Source organism: Mauremys reevesii, linkage group 12, assembly GCF_016161935.1.
Source record: "Mauremys reevesii isolate NIE-2019 linkage group 12, ASM1616193v1, whole genome shotgun sequence".
In the NCBI taxonomy this organism is placed as follows: Eukaryota; Metazoa; Chordata; order Testudines; family Geoemydidae; genus Mauremys; species Mauremys reevesii.
In genome coordinates this window covers 10,560,126-10,581,361 of record NC_052634.1, presented here as the reverse complement: position 1 = coordinate 10,581,361, position 21,236 = coordinate 10,560,126, and the positions used below count along the sequence as shown (strand labels likewise).

The 21,236-nt window shown below is 46.3% G+C and overlaps 1 protein-coding gene across 7 annotated transcripts in view; it reads right to left on the bottom strand.

The window, feature by feature from the left end:
• OPCML (opioid binding protein/cell adhesion molecule like) overlaps positions 1-21,236 on the bottom strand; it is an 854,468-nt gene that overhangs the window by 771,760 nt on the left and 61,472 nt on the right. The window contains exon 1 of one of the 7 annotated variants that reach the window (XM_039496209.1): positions 13,176-13,232. The exons of the other annotated variants lie outside the window; for them this stretch is intronic. Within the exon in view, the coding sequence (XP_039352143.1) occupies positions 13,176-13,199 (24 nt within the window). The 5' untranslated portion in view covers positions 13,200-13,232. Of the gene's footprint in view, positions 1-13,175; positions 13,233-21,236 lie in introns of those variants that run through there. 7 annotated transcript variants of the gene reach the window in all.

The following is a 21,236-nucleotide window of genomic DNA, read 5'->3' as shown; positions in this document are numbered from 1 at the left end:
GATTTATTTCTAGCGCTGACTTAATAACCAGACCAGAAGAGGATTTCAGGGCTGGAGATGGCAAGTTTACCTTTAAAAGGACAAGAAAGGGTCTCAGTTAGTAATGTCAGACCAGAAGCAAATTAAGAAACAAATGTAGCTGCAGAGCTGTGTTTCTCTCCTTATTGTTTTGATTTCCTTTGTTTCAGCTCAGTTTGTTTCCCAAGAAGCCCCGGTATAGTAGTAAACTTAATCCAATAGTAAAGCTGGCTGGACAATTGGGTTTCCCCCTCCATCAAGGAACATTTGTTTTTCACCCTTCTTTTCTGAAAGCCTCAAAGCTCAAATATTTTGAGATTTCGGCTGAAGAGTTTCAATTTTCGGATTTTCAATTTTCCACCCAAAAATTGAAAGTTGGCAACATAAGGGGAAATTCCTGGCTTCCCAAAAGGGGAAAAAAATGTTCATTCTACCCCAAACCCCAGTTTTCCATCAGAAAAAAAGGTTTTGGATGGAAATTCAGCTCTAGCCAGTAGTTCAGAACCATTTTCCATCTCCCCTCCCTCAGTGTCTTTGCTTCAGCCGCACCTGAGCTACCCTATGTGCTCCTCATATAGCCCCACCCTCCATTTATCTCTGCCCCTCTCCCAGCAAAACCCCACCCAGCAATGTTTTTTTTTTAAATACAATAATCCTGGCACCAGCATAATGGTTGCTGACCATCCCCACAACCCTGCATCAGCATGGTCTATTTTGGCTTCTAAGTTTTTTTGGGCAGGGACATTCATTTTGTACAGTACCTAGCATCATAATAGCCCCTGCGACTCTTGGACAAAATAGCTGGAGGACTTGATTCATTATATCACTTAAGCATGTGAAGTAACTCATAGAATCATAGAATATCAGGGTTGGAAGAGACCTCAGGAGGTCATCCAGTCCAACCCCCTACTCAAAGCAGGACCAATTCTCAACTAAATCATCCCAGCCCGGGCTTTGTCAAGCCGGGCCTTAAAAACCTCTAAGGAAGGAGATTCTACCACCTCCCTAGGTAGCCCATTCCAGTGTTTCACCAACCTCCTAGTGAAAAAGTTTTTCCTAATATCCAACCTAAACCTCCCCCACTGCAACCTGAGACCATTGCTCCTTGTTCTGTCATCTGCTACCTCCGAGAACAGTCTAGATCCATCCTCTTTTGAACCCCCTTTCAGGTAGTTGAAAGCAGCTATCAAATCCCCCCTCAATCATCTCTTTTGCAGACTAAATAATCCCAGTTCCCTCAGCCTCTCCTGGTAAATCATGTGCTCCAGCCCCCTAATCATTTTTGTTGCCCTCCGCTGGACTCTTTCCAGTTTTTCCACATCCTTCTTGTAGTATGGGGCCCAAAACTGAACACAGTACTCCAGATGAGGCTTCACAAATGCCGGATAGAGGGGAATGATCACGTCCCTCGATCTGCTGGCAATGCTCCTACTTATACATGGTTAAGCATGTGCTGAAAGTTAAGCACATACTTAAATCCTTTGCTGAACTGGGGCCTGAATGAAGCCATGATTCAGCAAAGTACTTAAAACCATCCCCATTCAGGCCAGTAGTTAAGTACATGCTTAAACGCTGTCCTAAACCCAGGCCCGTGTTTGCTTTGCCAAGGTACCCACAATGAAGCTAATGCTTTACAATGGAGCTCAGTCCCCCATGTTATGGTTGCCCCAGCAAAAGCAACACGTAAGCAGCCTCAGCTGGGACTGAGATGGGTCTGAGCTGAAATGGTTGGACCTGAATTCTAACATTCCCAAAACTCAGTGGAGGTTGGGCCTGAGCTTATCAGTACCTGCTGCTATGCAACAGTCCTCCTGCACACCGTGCAAGACACTTGCAGTACGTGTGCGTAAACAAGCACACACATTCATGTGTACCAAGGAGGTGCTAAATGAGGCAGCGTCTCTCAGATCCTTTAATATACTTTGCCTAATTAAGCTGTTCAATTCTCCAGTTTAAATAGCTGCCAAATACTTACCACAAACTGATTTATCTTTTGATGAAGGTAAAATTTGCTGGAAAAACTGGAGACAAAAACAGTGAGTTTTCTGTGATTAAATGATCTTCTCTTGTGTTCTGATCTGAATAAATTTTGGAGACAGGATGAATCTTTTAAATCTATTTTTTTTCTACTATGTGGACATTTCTATACAAGTTCAACTATCATTATTTAGACACAGACTATGGACTATATAGGAATGGGACAGCCTTAGAACCAGTCGCATGAAATCCGCTTGTGCATACACACACGCACACACAACTAAACAATAAAGGACATTTGCCACACTAGTTCTCTGTCCGTCCTTAGGGAAGTCACTTCCCGCACCGTGCCTCAGTTTCCCCACCTGTAAAATGAGGATAATGATACTGACCTCCTTTGTAAAGTGCTTTGAGATTTCCTGATGAAACACACTATAGACGAGCTAGGCATTATTAATAAGGAGAAATGTTTCTCTCGCAGCGAGAAGCACTGAAAACAAGCTAATGGGACCGATGAGTTAAGGGACTGACACATGGAGTTTAAATGCCCATAGCACATCCTACTCCAAGTGCTGTCAGAAGGCAAAGCACAATGCTGTCAGACATCCTCATGTTGGTAGGGACCTATGTGGCCCATGTGAATAAAGATGCCCCCATCCCTCAATAAAATCCATGCTAAACCCAACCTAAAAGCAGAAAGGGACGTTATTTACATCTCTAGTTGAGTTCTCAATCTCCGATAATCTCTTTACCTGCTTCTGCAGAAGGCCACGGTGTCTCCAAGCAGCCAGCTCAGAACCATTCACAGAAACAGGACATTCAGCCAGAGACATGTTGGAACATCGATGGGGATTTCTCCTTTAGTAACTTATTTTGTGCAGGCCTGTTATTTTGGGCATGTGTTTTAGACACAAACACCCCACGTATGTGAAGGTGGTATCCACACGATAATTTGCACAGATGTGATAAATATATTTAATCCGATGCCTCTCCTGTAATTTGCCTCTAACCATGTCACATACCCACTGAGTCATCACCCGGGGACTTATTCTAAGGTACAGCCCAAACCCTTCAGACAGCCACCACTTTAAAAAGAAACCCAAGAATATTTCCTCCCCCTTCCCCCTCAAAAATGTAAATTTCTTTCTTTCCCCAACATTTTGGGACCGTGCACGGATAGAAACAGGAGCTGTCTACCTCTCAAAAGGGAAACTCCTGGCTTCCCAAGAGGACCCACAATACTTGATCCCACATCTGTAAGGGTCCTAGAAGTGCTGCTATTTCTAGGTATAGAGAATTTGTTTTAGATCTTCTGTATTTTTTTTAAGTATTAGTTCTATTTCCCCCTTCTAGTCCACTGATCGCTGTACAACTGGAAGCATAGAACCTGATTTGCTCACTAGGTAGTTGTACAGCACCTCATACAGTGGGTGCCCTATCTCGGTGCTACTGTAATACAAACACTGTATATTGTAGTTATGACTGTCTGGCACCTGTTTTCTCTCCATGGTGCAGAACCAATGACTCCTGGGCCCTGTCCCAGGTGCTGAATGCACACCTTAGCAAATCCCTGGAATACTGCTGATTGGGTGGAATCCAGCTATGAATTTAACTTTTGAATGGGAAATAGAATGAGGCATATTTATCTGTGTTCTTGTCATTCTGCACTGTTGTGAGAGCCTTTTCCTCTGCAGCTGGAACACTGTACCCTTCCCTGTCTGCCTCTGCCTTCTCCATTCTGTGTTCAAACCTCATTTGAGAACCTCTCTTTTCTCTCTTGACTCTGTCTTAATCCTTTCCTCAGCCGTTATTCAATATTTAACTTTGTAACTGCATTATTTAACTCGGCAAAGTGTTTGGGGATATAATTTGCATGAAAGATTCTATTTAAAAAGTTGGATGATACCCTGTTTTGCAAGCATGTAGTAGGATGCATTCAATGACAACCACAAAAAGGAAACCAAAGCCTCTACCTTCAAAAGATTAACCATGGGCAAACTAGTCTGGTGCTCATGAAATCAGCCCTCATGGAAATAAATCAGCAAAGCAAACACTGATGTCGGTAATTTTGTGACGCAGAAAACTGACTCGTATTTACGATCAACACATTTCTCCCTCGATAAAATGTGCACTTGACTTTTTAGCGTAATTATCTGAGCAATATTTTTAACATTTGCTGCCTTTCCTGACTGTCAAACCTGGAAATAATAAATAAAATAAAAAATACTCTCCTTCAGAGACAGAATTTACAAAGAAATCAATCTCAGAGCAGCCTCCTTTGTATTTTGTTGTGACAAGACTGAATTTAAACAGCCTGTGAAGTCAAAACAACAGGAGAAATATCAATACACATTAATTTAATCAAGAAGCACTCCTCTGCCATTCCAGGCTAAACTCAGATTTATTCCCATAGTGGTTTCTGTGGCAGCTATATTGACATCTTGCTTGTTTGTCTTAAGCTATCTGTGGTGGCCAGTGGTCTTTTAAAACTGCTCAGAATGCCTCAGAGCCCCCTTAGTATTTGCATGAACTTTTTCACGTTGTTTTAAACCATACGCACACACACACAAAACCCAAAGTGTTACCCTAGGGCACAGCCCTGGTTTCTTATCTGCATCTTCCCATCTTAAAACCTGTTTTAGCTGGTGAATGAGCCACTCCTGGCTCTCCTGGGTGACCATCCTGCCGTAGCTTCTTTCATTACTGTATAGGGAAAGCCACTTCTAAAGGAGAGCCCAATAAAAGGATAAATACATGAATGAAAAAATAAATGCACTGCGCTTGACTTCGTCAAATCCTGAGTGCGTGTGGAACCGCTTTGAAACAAGCATCGCATTAAGATGGGGAGAATTAACAAGATAAGCCCCTGCATACCAAATGCAGAAATCAGATTTACTTGACCTTTTAAATGAATGTACATTTTCTGACTGACTTTTCGTGCCAAAGTAATTCAAACAGACCACCTGACAATCATCTTAACAGACAAGATTTTTGACGCTGTATCAAGCACAAGGCGTTGCCATCACAGGATGGTCTGACCACACGGCTTGGGTCTGTCTCTGCCACTGATTTCCTGAGAGACCCGAGGGAAGTCACCTCACCTCTCTGGGGGTCACTTTCCCCATAGATAAAATGTTGGGAGGTTCATGGTCATTCATAATGTCATTCGTTCTCCCTAGAACAGCATCACCCCTCAGCTGAGCAATCACAGATGTGCAGGGCCTGGCAGGTCAGCTTCCCAGTGGAGGAGAAATCAGAGACAGAGTCTGGATGATAGGTTAAGCGTCACTTGCTTCATTTCCACCAGCCCTGGAATGGAGATGGTCAACACAGCCCACAGAGCCAGCTCATCTTCCACCAATCTCAACCCAACATCTACTCCTACTCCCCACCCTGCCTCAGAGACCAGTGCAGAGAGCAGCTCCCCCTATCCCAAACCCAAAACAAATGCTGCCATCACCTGTCTTACAAGGCTCAAATCTTCCCCTCGTACTAAGAAAACCACCACTTAGGAGATGTATAATAGCACCCACTGGTGATGCCGACCATGTAGACATTAGATGGAAAGTGCTATGGGTGTGGAGTGCGTTATTATACTACCATTTTTGGAAGACTTTGCTAGGGTCTAACTGGGACACAAAATTCAGAGATTAGTATCTGAAATAGGGTACCCCATTGTGCGAGATGCTGTACAAATGCAGGGTAGGAGACAATGCCTGCATCTAAGGTCTCCATCTAAATAGACAAGACAGACAAAGGGCAGGAAAAAGGAAGTAGTATCTCCACTTTACAGATGGGTAACTGAGGCACAGAGAGATAAAGCGATTTACCTAAGATCCCATGAGGAGTTTGGGGCATAGCCAGGAATTTAACCCAGTTCTTTAGAATCCCAGTCCAGTATCTTAACACCATAGCCCAACCTCCTGTCTTCGGGTGACTTCTGCTAGCTAGTAACACGAGTCATATAACATGAACTGTGGCAAGATTTGCAACGCTGGATTTGTGCTCAGCACATTTGAAAAATCAGTCTCAGCTTCCTAAACATGGATTTAGGTGCTTAATGTTTAGCGCACATTCTGGAAAACGCTGGCTCTGTCCACGAGGAACTAGGCTTAGATCCATCAGACTCATTTCAAACAGACCCCCCACCCCCAAATACTGACCACTCCAGGGTTAAACTGAAGCAGAGGGTATAAGTTACCCTTGCTTTGGTCAGGAGTCCTGTATATATTGAAGTACATAACAACACACCTACATGGAGAAAAGGAGAGATACCAGCCCCCCTGTGGCTTCCCACTGGGCTCTTCTCTGTTGTTCCAGACTCTGAGGCAACCCGTCCTCCTACCAGCTGAGGGGCAGAACCACTTCAAGCAGAGGCAACCCCATGCACTGAACAACTTGGCCAGAGGCAGCAGAAGGAGGATTGCAAATAACATTTTTCAGGATGTTAAGATGGGCTTGCTAGGCAGATGGGACGCACCCCCTTTGGGCCTCCGTTCTGAAACTCTGGCTTTTCTACTCTGATCTAAAAAGGGTCAAGAGTAAGGTGACCAGATGTCCTGATTTTATAGGGACAGTCCCGATTTTTGGGTCTTTTTCTTATATAGGCTCCTATTACCCCCCACCCCCTGTCCCGATTTTTCACACTTGCTGTCTGGCCACCCTAGTCAAGAGAGAAAACCAGTAAAGCCCTGTCCCAAGCAGGCCTTCCTGTACCTAAAGAAGGGAGAAGCAAGACTCCAAAAAGTCCACCGGGGACTTTGCTGTGTTAATCTGGTTAACCAGGGAAGTACTCAGACACTAAGTAGCGGGTGCTAATACAAAACCCAGGGAGAAAGCAGGAGGCACCCAGAAAAGCAGCAATGAGCTCAACTCTGTATCCATCCTTGCCAATACCTTGTCCTCTAGCTCTTTTAGCACCTCCACAATGTGATCTCCAAAGAGACAAGTGGAAAATTGCCCATTCTGCTAAGCGCAGCAGAAGGAGAAGCATGCTTTGCTGGGTGAGTTGCATTGTTTATTACTTGATTGGGTGCTAAAAATGTTCACACCTAATCAAGCTTGCTCTGTAATCACTTTTCTGCATGTGGCATTGGTTTGGGTTGTTGTTTTTTTTTTTAAACAGCTGCACTTTTAATGAGCCGCCGTTTCCATTCTGACATTTGAAATTTAATCTGGAGCAGCAATTTGATGGCAGGTGAGCACCTTTCATTTTGCATGTTTATCTGTGCAGCATTTGCAGGCCTCTGCTAACAAAGGAGGGTCAGTCCCTGCTTTCCAATCAGCGGATATTAATTACTCGCCAATGACAATGCAAATCCTATATAATGCTGCTATGCGGGTGCCACCCGCACCAAGGTCAGAAAAAGCTAATGATGATTAATCTATGGCATTGAAGGGCCTACAGGATTAAAAAAAAAATCTGCCACTTGTTTGCGATGTGTCACCCCTGGGTCTAATTGCACAAAGGAATGTGCCAGGTCTTGGAGTCCCGTGTGTCTCTAGCCTCCTCTGCTCTTGAGATAAGAGATGGGAAGGATAAAATGGGATGGGGGTAAGGCTCGAAATTTTGTTTGCAGACTGGGAGAGATGGTGATCTCACAGGTAGTGAGGAACGTTAATCCCATCCTGCCTAAATGTTTGAGAGCTGATCTGCAAAGCTGGGCAAATGACTCAATGGATGCTCCCGGGGCGCGCACGCGCGTGTGTGCGTGTGTGTGTAAAATCACCCAGAAGTGTGCTATGCATGTTGCAGTGCCCTGGAGACATCCAGGAGAGGAAGGATGGGACTGAGGACACCAGGTCTAATTCCCTGCTGTACAGAACTATGGGTGACTCAGTCTCTGTGCCTCAGTTTCCTATCTGTACAATGGGGATAATAGGCCAGCCCTGCCACCAAGGGTGCTGTGAGGATAGACACGTTGAAGATTGTGAGGGGCTCAGATATTATGGTAACAGAAGCCCTATAAGCACGGGAGATAGAAGCTGGATCCCTGCCTTGGAGAAACTACAGACTATGTTGCAATGAATGGAGCATGGGGAAAGGGAGTCAGCATCTAAACAAAGGGCTGGAGCGTGTCTGACCTTGTGCAGCTGCGTGAAGGAGGAGCAGAAGGAAGGAACAAGGACTCTTCCTCCACGTTGTGTGGCCATTCTAGGAGCCAGCCACAATCATACAGTCCCTGCGCTCAGCACCTGCTCCTGTCATATGCCAAGAGAGCCCCGGCCCTGCCTTCCTTTTGCACAGGACGGCTGAATGGGTTGCCCACAGGGAAACAAGCTGCACCACCCAAGGGATGATGCAGCCCGTGCAACTATGAGAAACGCCCCATTACACACATCTGCTAGACAGCACCTAACAGCTGCAGAATGTCACCCTGCAAACAATCCCCACAGACACAGCACTGTGGTTAGAGCAAGATTCCCTCCCCCCCACACCCTGCCCGCTTCCAGTTTTTAGGGATCCAGAGGTGCTGGGAGAACATCTTCGCTCCTGATGCGCTTTGTGACAGAGGACAAGTCCCCCTCCTGTCCCAAGACCTCATTTGCATTATCTGCATAGCAGAGAGGATGATACTGACCTTTGCAAAGCCCTTTGGAGTCTCAGATGCAAAGCGCTACAGGAGAGCAAATCCACACAAAAGGTGTGCACCCTTGGGAGAGGGTATTTAGTATTTGTTTATGGACTACACCTGCAGACCACTCTGTGACTAATAACAGACTTAGCTTCAGGGAACATTGACATCAGCAGCCTGGTATTTCTGCTGCGTTCTTTCACCAGTCAATGAGAAGTAACCTGGAAACACAGCAGCTTCTTACTGGTTTTGCCGTCAACTAAATCAAACTAATGCACTGTGCAGCAACAGAGTTATATTTTATACATGCACACATATAAACAGTACGTTTCTTGTCCAAGAGTACTGCTGATTATCGCTCCTGCCGCACAGAGCTCAGCAATTGGAATGCAGACCAAATATCCAATGGCTTTATGTGCTCTGGCTAGACTTCCCTTCCTCTGAGCTCCCCTGCATGTAATATTAATTGGTTAATATTTGTTTAGATCATTCCTGCCACTTTGCCTTTCCATTCTGGCTGCAGTTCATCACCCGCTTTGAGACTCACGGCCTAAGGAATGCAACAGAGAACTCCAGTTGCTAGGGGGGAGCGGGACATAGGGCTCGCTCCTGACGCAGCAAAGTCAAGGGTTGGGATTTGCAGGGTTTCTCTTCCAGCCTGGCATTCAGAAACTGCCTTGGAGACAGGAGGAGTTTGAAACTAACTCATAGCAAATGTAGTCAAGGAAGGATAAAAGAGCCCTCCGGGGTATTTCAACATTACGCAATGTGGTGGCATTCTTTCCTTTATTACCTATGCTATGGTAACTCAGAGGACAAACAAACCAGCTCAGGCAAGATCCTGTGAGCTAGACACTCACAAACAACGGAGCTTGCTTTTGGGGTTTCCAATCAAGTTTAAAACCTCCTCCTAACGGGCCTGGGTTTTTTTTATATATATATATCTTTGGGGTTCACACAGGCACACTGCATGAGGTTTGCAACAAGGGCTCTCTTTACTCACCCTGCTGGGTTAAATGGAACTTTTCCAAACTGATGCTGGCTCAAAGTCCTGAACTGGATCAGGACACGTCTGTATCAAAGACATATTTCACACCTGGCTTGCCCTGAGACCTCAGGGGAGGTGCAGTAAGATGGGTCCTTTAACATGTTCATAAGGCCCAGTCTACTCTTAAAAGTTTTGCCCGTGTAGCCTTGCCAGTCAAGCTATATCAGCAAAACCCTCCTAGGCGGGACCCAGCAAAAGAGTGCCTTTGCTGGGAGAGCTTCTAGCAGGTCAGCAAGTGAAGTAAATGACACCAGTCAAGTCCCTTTTAAGCCTGTATTCTAGGGCCCGGGTTTTTCAAGGTTGATGTGTTGCTGCATTCAGAGTTGCAATGCCAAACTGATTTAGGAGCCTAAATCTCATTTTCAAAGGGGATAAAGATAAAGGTAAAGGTGGAAGTCCTTTGTCTTTCAGGTCAACCAAACTGTTCTGTTCATTCCCTCTTGTGCAGGCCACTGTTGGAAGACAAGACACTGGGCTAGATGGACCATTGGTCTGACCCAGTATGACCATTCTTAGATTTTTCATCAGAGCCCTGAGCATCCTCTAATCCTCATTCATAACAGCCAGAGCTAAGGGCATTCAGCATCACACAGGATCAGGTCCCGTTATTACTGAGGTGGTCACGGCTGTAGCATCTAGGCTGCACAGCTGAAAGGAATCCCAGGAAATTACCGTAAGTCTGTGGAGCTTGGAATGCCAGCTGGAAAATCCCCAGAGGAAAGTCATTGAGATCCCAGGGGATCAGTCTGCACAGCTCTGAGCACCAGGCTCAGATCCTTTGAGGCAGTTAAATAGTTAAATGTGTATTTGAGTACTAGCCCTAGGTAAGGGAAATTAATACCATCACCGTCACACACACACACACACACCCTGTCTGCCTCTAGTCCTCCACCACCTAGTCACACACACCCCCATTCTCTCTCACCGGGGACGGCTTGAAGTGTTTGCTTTGTCTGTAAGCTCTGCCCTGTCCCCACAGCAATCAGCCCATAATCGGGGTGCAGAGATGCAGCAGAGAATGTGCAGCTCGCAGCTGCTGCTGCTCAGGAGATTGGCGGTCACATCCCTGCTGTTTGTTGATTCGTGAGGAGTATTTCCCTCTTCCCTCCCCCCTCCACACATCATAACAGCTCATGAATTTTATAAACTAAACTCATTGTAACCAAACCATGAAATTGCAAATTTAACTGTCAACAAACAAAGACTTTGAGGAAGCTAATGCTGCCTGACTCACGTCTGCAGCGCTGCTGACATAACCATCTCAGACACACGGGGAGCCAGCCACATCCCCTGCCCAGCTCCCAGACGGGGCGCGGGGCAACCTCGGAGCCAGGATGTCCAGCACGGGGCTGTGCCTGATCCCGTCTCCATGGCTGCAGGGGGATTAATGCAATTCCACTGGATCCTCCTGTGCCGTGGGGCATTGCTCTCTGGCCAACCAGACCAACAGGCCACTCCAGGCGTACAGAAGGGTGCAGAGGCACTAGCCGGGGGCGGGGGGTTCCTTTACTCTAGCTGCCATAGAGGCTCAGCACTGGCCCTCCCTTGCAAAGCCATCTCAGATGCAGCGTCAACAGGCAGCGCCACGGTGAGGAACCCCACACAACAGGGCTTGTGCCCATGTGCTGGCGCAGATCCATGGCGTGGAGCGGGAGCAACGGGGCAAACAGCCCCAGCTCAGCACCAGCCACGTAAAACTACCCGAGAAGGCTCCCAAGAATCAACCCAAGACATGTGCCGGCTTCCTGGGAAGAGCAGCACAGGGAGGGGGTTAAGAAGAGGGCACCTCCAATACACAGGTGCCAGGCCAGTCACCACTGCTGCAGGGGGAGTGTTTCCACCCAACAGGCCCTCCTGCTTGCATTCATAATCAGTGGAGCACGGCGGGAAGGTTGGATGTTAGCCCCCTGACCTACCTCCAGCCCTACAGTGCACCGGGGATCTCAGGCAGAGCCAGCCCCAGGCCCCTGGCTACAAGCAGGCACTGCTCCCATGCCCCTCAATTCCAGTCCAAGCTTGGATCCACCACGGCCTGACCTGCCCTGCCAACTGCTCGCGCAGTGTCAAACACCCTGTCAGGGGAGGCCGGGAGAGTCCTCATTAAGCTAATGGAGTGCTAATTCATTCACAGGCGAGGGGGAGGGATCGGAGGCGCTGCCTCATTTGCTCTGTGGAAGTGGGTCATTAAAATGAAGGGTGGCAGGCTCTGAAGATGGAGTGGGCAGGCGAGGCTGCCAGCTGCTGGAGGGACGGAGGAGGGGGGCTCCCCCGGGAGCGCTTGGGTTAGTTGCATCCTTTTAGCAGTGCGCAGCGCAGGCCTGTTAGGGTGAGAACAGACAGTCAGTGGGAGCTACCCCACCAGCTGGCCGGATTTAAGACCCAGGCAGAGCCCTGCCAACAATCACCGTCTCCGACACTAACGGATCGCAGCAGCGTCTGGTGCAGGATAAACCCACACAGCCCTGAGAGACAGAACGGCCTAGCAGACAAAGCAGCAACCTCTCTCCCCGCCTCCCCCAACATTTTGAAATACAAAATATAGAGCACCAATGTGGTATGAAACTGGCCACCAAGGCTTTGGGCGGGGGGGCGTTAATACATAACCCTCTTGGAAATGCCAATTCCTGCAGCCTTTGCAGGGCCCTCCAACATGTTAATAAGGCCTAATCCATGCTTAAGTTTTATCGGTGTAGCCACAGCAGTCTGGCTATACCAGCAAAACCCTCTTAGCGTACACCCAGCTTATATCGGCAAGAGAGTGCCTTTGCTGGGACAGCTTGTAGTAGTTCAGTGAGTGAAAAGCTACAGAGGCCAAATCCCTCTCAAACCAGCAACTTTTAACTGCCCGTATTCTAGGGCCCGGATTGTTAAAGGAATTGAGCTGTTGCAGTGCCTAATTGATCCAGGAGCTTAAGTCTCATTTTTAAAAGGGATTGAGGCACATAGTCGGGATGCGGAGGGCCACTGAACCAAAGTGTAAACCCCGTATATAATGGAAACCACTTCAAGCCAGGGGGGTGCTGCAGCAACCCAGTTCCAGCATCTCCGTCGGTGCCTAAATCCATTCAAAAAGGAAACTGAGGTCCTCGGCCAGTGCGTTGCTGAGCGCAGCAGTAGCATTGAAAATCTGAGTCTGGGGCTAGCAAAGAAGCATCACACGCACACACAGTGTCACACCCATTCCCAACATTGCTATAGCCGCAAAAGTTTCCAGCATAGACCTGGCCTCAGACACTACAACCGAAGCCCCAGAGAGCCAAACACTCCCCGACGAAACAGTGCATGCTGGGCATCCCCTCCTGGCACTGACCTGCTCCTGCTCCCCTCTAAGACCATATTGACAAAGGTGGTGAGGCACCTCATAGGACTCTTAAAAAAACACCTACGTGAGTTATGTGCCTAACTCCCATTGGCTTCAAGCACTTGCTGGAGACAGAACGATGGGCCTGACACACACTTCCAAAGTTCAGACGCAGCTCGATCTCCGTCTCCATTGCTGGTATCTGCCCAAACCAGGAGGCACCGACCGCATTGGCTTATACGTCGCACAAGGCTACCTGCAAGAGGCTCAGCAAGCCCATTGCACCAGGGCCCACTCGAAGACCAACGCCTCTCTGCAGGTCTCTCTTCCCACTGTACCTGGAAAGCCTGCGGCTGCAAGCGCCTGGGAGGCGGGGTGGCTGACGGAGGAAGGGATGGAAAGCCAGGTTATCAACAATGTTGTCGGTGGGGGAACAAGACTCATTTTTCCTGCCAATCATTTTCTCTTCCCGAGCCACAGCCTAGGAGGATCAGAGAAGAAACTGAGCTGCCTTTGGTGAGGCTGGCAAAGAGGCCACCGAAAAGCTCCAGGTGGTTTGTGCCTTTCCACTGCCTGAGTTTTGGACCCAACAGGAGCCTCTGCTCCCCACATTTCTTGCCCCCTAGCTGCTGAGGGGTGTCAGTATTGTCTTGTCTCAGTCCCCCATTGGGTCTAGCCCAAAGACAAGCCACACAGATTTCCACTGTGGGACTCCAAACATTCCTTAGCCATGAGCAGAACCAGCAGACAGGCCAGACTGATCTACACCTCCATTATCTAGAGTGGGGGGGGGAAATTACTTCCCATCTGTTATCCTTCCCTGGGTTGGGACCTCCTCAATCGCAGCACATGCCCTCTCCATCACAAACCCTTGGCCACCAGCTCTCCTGCTAGCCTGAGGAGCAGCCCTGGTTCTTTGAGCAGGGAGCAGCAGAGATGAAGTTAAGCATCATTTATGGAACGGTGCTACAGACAGTCCAGTTCCTTACCCACACGCGCCTTGACTTCCTGGACTCAGCTGAACAAAGACGAACTTTTTTGGCTGGGAAGGGTTTTTTGTTGCCAAAAGGCCAATTCGTTTAAACCAAAACTTTTCAGGAAAATGTATTGGTGTCAATGAAAATTTCAGCTCCAGGATGAAATTGCTGGGAAAAGAAGAGGGGGAAAGAGAGAGAGGCACAACCAGCAGGCTACAGAGTCAGTTCCTTTCTCCCAGCCCAATGAATATTTCATTTACATAAGGTGGAGCAGCTCCAGCATGAAAGGCTGAGAGAAAACAAAACCCACCCTAGAGAAGCCTAGTGGTTACGACATTCACCTGGCACATGGGAGAATCACGTTCCAGTCCCTGCTCTTCCTGATTCTCGTGAGCCCAATGGATGTTTCCTGACCCTGCCTGACTGAGAGCAAGAACCTGACCCTGGTTCTCCCACCTCCCAGGTGAGTGCACTAATCACTAGGCTGCTGGCTATTCTGGGGGGGTGGCGCTCTTGTTTCCCCATGAACATTTTCAGAAAGTCTTGGTTTAGTTCTGCTACGGAAAGAAAACAAATGTCAAAACCTTCGATTTTTTTTTTTTTTTGCAGAACAGAATTCTTGTTTTCTGGCCAGCCCTGGCAAAACGCAAGCTGAAAACAAGCAGCAAATCCCAGAACATGAGGTCTTTGAGCCTGTGCAATGGAACAGACTTCCCGATACAAAGCTGCAAGCCCCATCTCTTAAAACTGGCTTGGATTGTTCTGTTGGAACAAACCTGCATTGGCCCTTGGAAGAATCAGTGCGGTAGACTGACTGACTATTCAGGAATAGGAACTGCCAGGCTGAATCAGACCAATGGAACCTAACCCTCGGTGTCTGGTCTCTACAACAGTGGAAACTGCAGAGAAAGGTGCAGGAATAGTCAAAGGACAATTATGCAATCAGGGAAGTTTTGTCCTCGCTTGGTATATGACCTGGAAGCATGCAGTTCTCCTGTGCGAGCTGTGAAGCAACCAGAAAAGTGACAATGCAAAAAATGGTACCTTCTCATTCCAGCAACCTGCTCTCTCGTGTTGTTGTTCCCTAGAAGCCCCAATCAGAGACCGAGGCCACATTGTGCTAGGTGCTGTACATGCATAATGAAAGGAAAATACCTGTCTCAAGAGCTTACCATCTAAGCACATGATGAGACAGCAGGTGGAGACAACACACACACACACAAATAACAGAGACAGTCATGGAAGATTAGCTGCCTCTCCACTATCAAATGTTTTGCAAGCATCGTGAGAGAGGCAGGCTTTAAGGACAATAGGATGGCGGCTTTGCAGGGAGTTCCTCCCATGCATAAAGGGAAAGCATGAAGATGTTCATGGGAAAATTTGACTAACTGGCCCCAAAGGCTGGCATCCTTGGCAGAGCAGAGGCAGGAGGGGTCAATGGAGTATAAAAGCTAAGGGCACAGCTGATGCACAAAAAGCCCGAAAAGCAAAAAGTAGCAGGTTGTGCCTGATGCTGCAGAATTATCTGCTGTGGTTGGTTTCCAAGAAACAGGCAGATTCTTGTGTTACGTTGCTACGTTTCACCCCTGTTAGCACTGCAGAAGAAACGTAGCCGTGGAACAGAGCTGGGCTCCAATCCAGCTCCCCCATCATCAATACAATTATTCAGTTCTAATCCCAGAGCTAAATTCTGCCCTCGGTCGTGCTTGTGCAAAGCCTTCACTGTGATTGCACAGACGCAACTTTGGGCAGACTGTGACCTGCAGAATCTTTATCCCAGCCCATTGTGTATGAGCCAGCCAGAACCCAGCTTGATTTTCAGATGCTAGGGGGAGTTTGTAGGAGGAGAAACATCTTTATCATCTGTAAACCTGTGATGCTGGATTTGTAAAATCTCTTCCTAGAGTGGAACCAGGGATGACTTGTTGCAGCATGATTGTCTATTTTTTTTACAAGTCCTTCCATTCCACCCTCTTTTTTTTCCCCTCTAAACCATCACTTTAAAGTCTTTCCAGTCCAACTGTGCCTTGTGGAAGATTTTTTTTTTAAGGGAAAGTATTTAAAAGCTTTAAATCTAGTTCTCTAGTCTCCGACCCCCTGAAGATTCCAGCACAGCAAATAAAGTGCTTAGCCACCCTCCTTAAAAAGATTTAATCTCCTATATTTCCAGAGCTCATGTGATTAAAACCCACTTCAATTTCCATTCCCAGAGCTACAGCTGATTCGCTGCTTAAAGGAAAATGGCACAGACAAAGCTTTCTGCACCACATTCTCCACAGTACAAAAAAGGCAGCTTCAGGGATCTCTGATACCCAAGTCTTTTATTATCAGGAAGGGAACTACCCTACTTCTCCAGGCATCTAGACACTACTCTAACCTTACCACTGGCAGTTCAAAAATAAAATGGGACCTGTTGTCTTTTCTGGACTGACATTCAGATGACTTAGCTGATTAGAAGCCAAGCCCGCCAGCACAGAAGTTTTCACTCCCAAATATCATCAGCAGTAGAAAGGGACATAGCCCAAAAGCAACACTAGGCAGGGAACAGTGTCTAAACCCACAGATGGGAGAGCGAGAGCACAACTGAAAAAGCATCAGACCTAAAACTCTGGTGAAAACATTGCAGCAACTTGAAGATCGAGGAAGATGGCTGGAAGCAGTGACACATATCTGAGATGCAAGGGGACAGGAAAACCCTGACCAGGACAGAAGTTGCAGTGTAAATAAGAAGCATCTAAGAAATGAATGGGTTCTACTGGATCAGCCAAATCCTGCGGTCTTTTTCACTGGTGTCAACCTGGAATCGGGTCAGTGGAGTCACTCCTGATTTATAAATCTCAGCCCGCTGAATGTACCTTTGTGCGTTCCTTAAATCCTAACCATTTGTTTTTCCTAAAATTTACATGATTAACCTTATATGTAGAGCTCATAAATATACACAGTGCAGTACAGGAGAAATAGATAGATGGTCCCAGCCCTAAAGAGTTTATAATCCAAAAACAGGAGGGGGTGGGAGATTAGCAATGAAACAGCTAAATAAAGAGATTGTTCTAATAGAATTCTCTCCAAATAAATGTTGTTAATATCGCTGTGTTTGGGTGTCCTATTATATGTATACAGATTGTTAATAGCCTGTGACAATGGGGCTATGGGTTTACTGAAAATCTAGAGGAAACAGACTTTCCAATGAGAGATGGCAGCATGACCTTCACCTGCCAATAGTTAGGGCAATCGTTCGATAAGTTCATAATCGCAAGTAAGCAACAAAACAATCACAGGTCAAAATGGAGATAACCCTTGAAAGGACAATGCAGTAAAAGGAACAACAACAAAAGAAAATCCACGTTAATAAGAATGTTTAGTACCTGCCAATATGGAGCAACGGAACTGTCTGGAAAAATAAAATCAATATTTTCATACAAAATTTCCAAAAATGTCTCATCAGCAATTTTCATTGTTTCAAAAATTGGAAAGTTGTGTTTGTTTTTTACCAGTTCAGCTGATGCTTTTGAGCTACCAAATACTAATTGCTCCTTTCAACACCTCGGTGAGGTATTATCCGTCCATAGCAAGTACAACTGATGTCCAAGAGTGGATCAGAAAATGGTTGGTATTTTCCATTGAAAATGTCAAAAGAAACAAAAGACATTCATCTTTCCCCTCATTTTTTTTTACCATTTTAAAATAATTTCATTTTTTTTATGATTTTTTTTCTTTAAAAATAGTGGGTTTTATTTTAAAAAATGCAGCCAAAACTTTTCAACCGGGTATATTATGCCCCAAGTGGAAACACAGAAAAAGGTAAGACTGACATTTCCAAACTTAATTGGCTTGAACTAAAGAAGAATCTGTTCACAGTATAAGGCCTATGACACATAGACGAGCATTTTAATACAGTATTAGTTACACTAAGCAGAGATCACTAAGCACACAGCAGCAAAGCTCCTCCCAGTAGGAGCTGACACCACAGTGCACAGTTCTATTTGCCTTGAGAAAGAAGAGTCCTTCAATACCATGGAATATCCCATCCCTCATACCAAATGGAATCTACTTTAATTAGCAACAAGACCCCTAAAAAAGAGCAGGTTAAAAATTTGCACGAGCTACCTGGAGCCAGCCTGCCAGAGATCTGCTGGACAGGAGAGCTGGCTTCTCATCTGGCAGCACAAATCCAGCAATGCATATGTGATCTGTACCCAGAGTAGAACGGCTGCTCCAATGCTACTAAGCAAAAATAAAACCCGAAAGAGCGAGATTGAGAGGGAGAGCGTGCACATCTTGGAAGCATGCAGAAAAAGCATCACTAGCCCACAAAGTAGCACCTGGTCGTTTATCTCACTCTATTTCATCAATAGAAAACAGCAGCTTCATTTCTTGGTTCTAAATTTGGCAAGAGACAAAAGTAAAGAGCTCAGGCTGAAGCCCAAGGGGAAGATCAGTATTAGAGGAACTATGAGCTTCCCAACAGCTAATACTTCTATGCTATCTTCACAACTGGCTTCTGCTGGGAGACACTGGAAGAGAAATAAATAGATGGGGGATACTGGTATGTTCACGACGTACGAATAGAGAAATTAGATAAAATATACTCTTGCTGGAAGGTTGCAGCATAACACTACTTTCCTTCTTAGAACTCAAAACAATTACACACAAGAACCTAGTAACAGAGAGAGAGAAAACAGGCTGCTCCCTGTGGCAGCAACTCACCCCACCCTCCTTGCTTTAATCTGGCTCTTTGCACACTGACTCCCATTGCACACTTTGCTACAGAGCCCCCTCGCCTGCTAGCAGGTCCAAAAGAACCATCCACTCTTAAAGTGATAGCTTGCAATCCCAGCACCTCATAGCTAGCTCTTTTACATAATTTCTTACAGTGATACCTGCTGGGAGATGCTATGACCACAATAGCTGTGAGTTCCCCTTGATCCAAACTTTTCACTTTAGAACTAGCAAGAAAAGAAGATAAACATACATTTAGGGCCTGAATTTCAGAAACAGCCCTTGTTTTTCCTGGTGCAATTTCTCAGCTACCAATAACTAACTATACATTTTGCACTTGCAATTAACTATGGGTGCAAATGGCAGCATTTCCCCAGCTGCCTGACTGCAGAATCACACACGTCAGTGTTAGATGTCTAAACGCTATCATTTGCTCCCATCACTAACTGCTGCCCAGAAATTAGAGGCGAGACTGCGGTCCTTTTAGAAACCCTTAATCTATGTGATTTCGCTTTGAAGATCGCAGCATTTGCTGTATTTGGATTACTCAGAAACACCAGCTCCTTAATGTCAATCAATTTATTGCCTCACCACCGCTATTAAATATTTTCATGTCACTTTTTTTTAAAATCTGAAATTCATATATATGAATGGTCCAAGGTCACTCAAATTCCTATATAAATGAACAGGTGGGTGCACTTGCATCAAAATCACTGCATTTAAATTAGCCAGAGATGAGATTGAAGACATGAGGTTAAAAACTTAATTGACTAAATCAGCTGAGACACCAAGCACTGATTGTATCATTTACAATAAATGTAATGTTGGCCTTCAAAACATTCATAATATATTATTACATATCAAGAGCCATTATTCAAGGAGCACAAATATTCTCTCAATTCCCTAACGGATTTATGAAAGAAAATCTCTCATTTTTTTATTTGCTTGTTTTTCTTGCTTTTCTGAGGAGGATGGAGTGAGGGATGGGGGCAGCAGTTGAATAAGTGAAACTTTCCTTCCTGAAACTGCCCCCTCCCCCCTGAACTGGAACCAATCACCTTACTTCACTGTTCTTGAGACCCCAATAAACTGAATCATGGAAGTTGTGATGGAAAGGTCTAGGGATGTTTTCCTGGATGTAGATTTAGCATGAGGACCAGGAGAGAAGGCACTAAAATCACATCTGGAACCAAAAGCTCCAGTAGTTCTGGGCCCCAGGAGTGCACACAAGTTTTGGGGGACCTGGGACAAAATCTGAAACTGAGGGCCCCCCTTCCAAAAAAGTTACCACTGAGGGGAAGCCCAGGGAAGAGGCAGAGCAAACCCACCCCATACGCATGCCACAGTGGTAGCTCCAGTCCAGTGGGGCTAGGGCCCAGCTCCTCATTCTGGGCATGGTGAACTGGCCATGGGGTTGCAATGCCACTCATTCAAATTTGGTCCGGCCGCCCCTCTGGCCAGGTCAAATCTGAGGAAATAGCATTGCAAGCTGGCTCACGGGGTTACAACACCCCTCAGGTATGGCCTGGCCACCCTTCTGTCATGACAAAGGTGAAACTGAGTGAGAGGAGTTGTGACCCCATGCACCAGGTCACGATGCCACTCAGTTTGGGGGGTCCAAAGAGAGGGTCCAGAGCAAACTTCTCCTTTACCCGTCTTCCCCAAGCAGACTTGCTGGGCCCTCAAACTAACACAGGGGTTTAGGAGAAAACTTCCCTGGTGGTAAGGTTGTTTCATAATTACCTACTGCAGGGTTACTTGCATTTGAAGCATCTGGCACTGGACACTGATGGAGCACAATAACAACCATATGGATCACTAGTCTCATCCAGGATCATAGTTTAAGCCCAGAAAAAAAACGATTATGATCAATTGGTCTGACCTCCTGCATAACCCAGGCCAGAGAACCTCACCCAACAATTTCTGAATGAACTTCCATTTGAGCTGTAACATCTCTTTTAGAAAGACCTCCAGCCTTGATTTAAAGACAGGAAGCGATGGAGGATCCCTTGCATCCCCTAACTTGGTTGTTCCAACCAAACACCTTTCCATAATTTAGTGGCTGTTTCAACTCCAAACTCACATCTGGGTCTGAACTTCAGAGATGGACCCATCTCAGGGCCCCGGATCCAAACACCCTATAGTGGGGGTTCAAAATCCACATTCACATCCATTAATATTTTTGTGCATAAAGCATGAAGCTCAGTGTGCTGCTATTCAGAGTCAGATGACTCATGAGTTTTTGGTCAAACTCTGGGAGGCTGAATTGAAATATGGTGTGTCCTTCTTCACAGAGAATAAAAGTCTGTTGCTGCTACCATCTTTGCTCCTTTCGCTCACGTGAGAGAGGCCGGCACTTCCGAACTGAAGATTCAGACATCTATCCCCACTGCAACCTGTTTCACGGGGAGGAGGGGAAGTTTTCACCAGCATCATTCATTCTTCAGCTATTTAAAAAAATCTCAGCCATCCAATCCGGAAGCATGAACCACGCCTTGTCAGTTGAGCGACCAACTACACGCCATGAACAGTAGAAGCTGGCAGGTCACTGACAGAGCGTAGTCTGAAATCTCTTCAGGGAACAATGAAGACATTTTAAGAAAATCCTGCTGGGCTTGCAA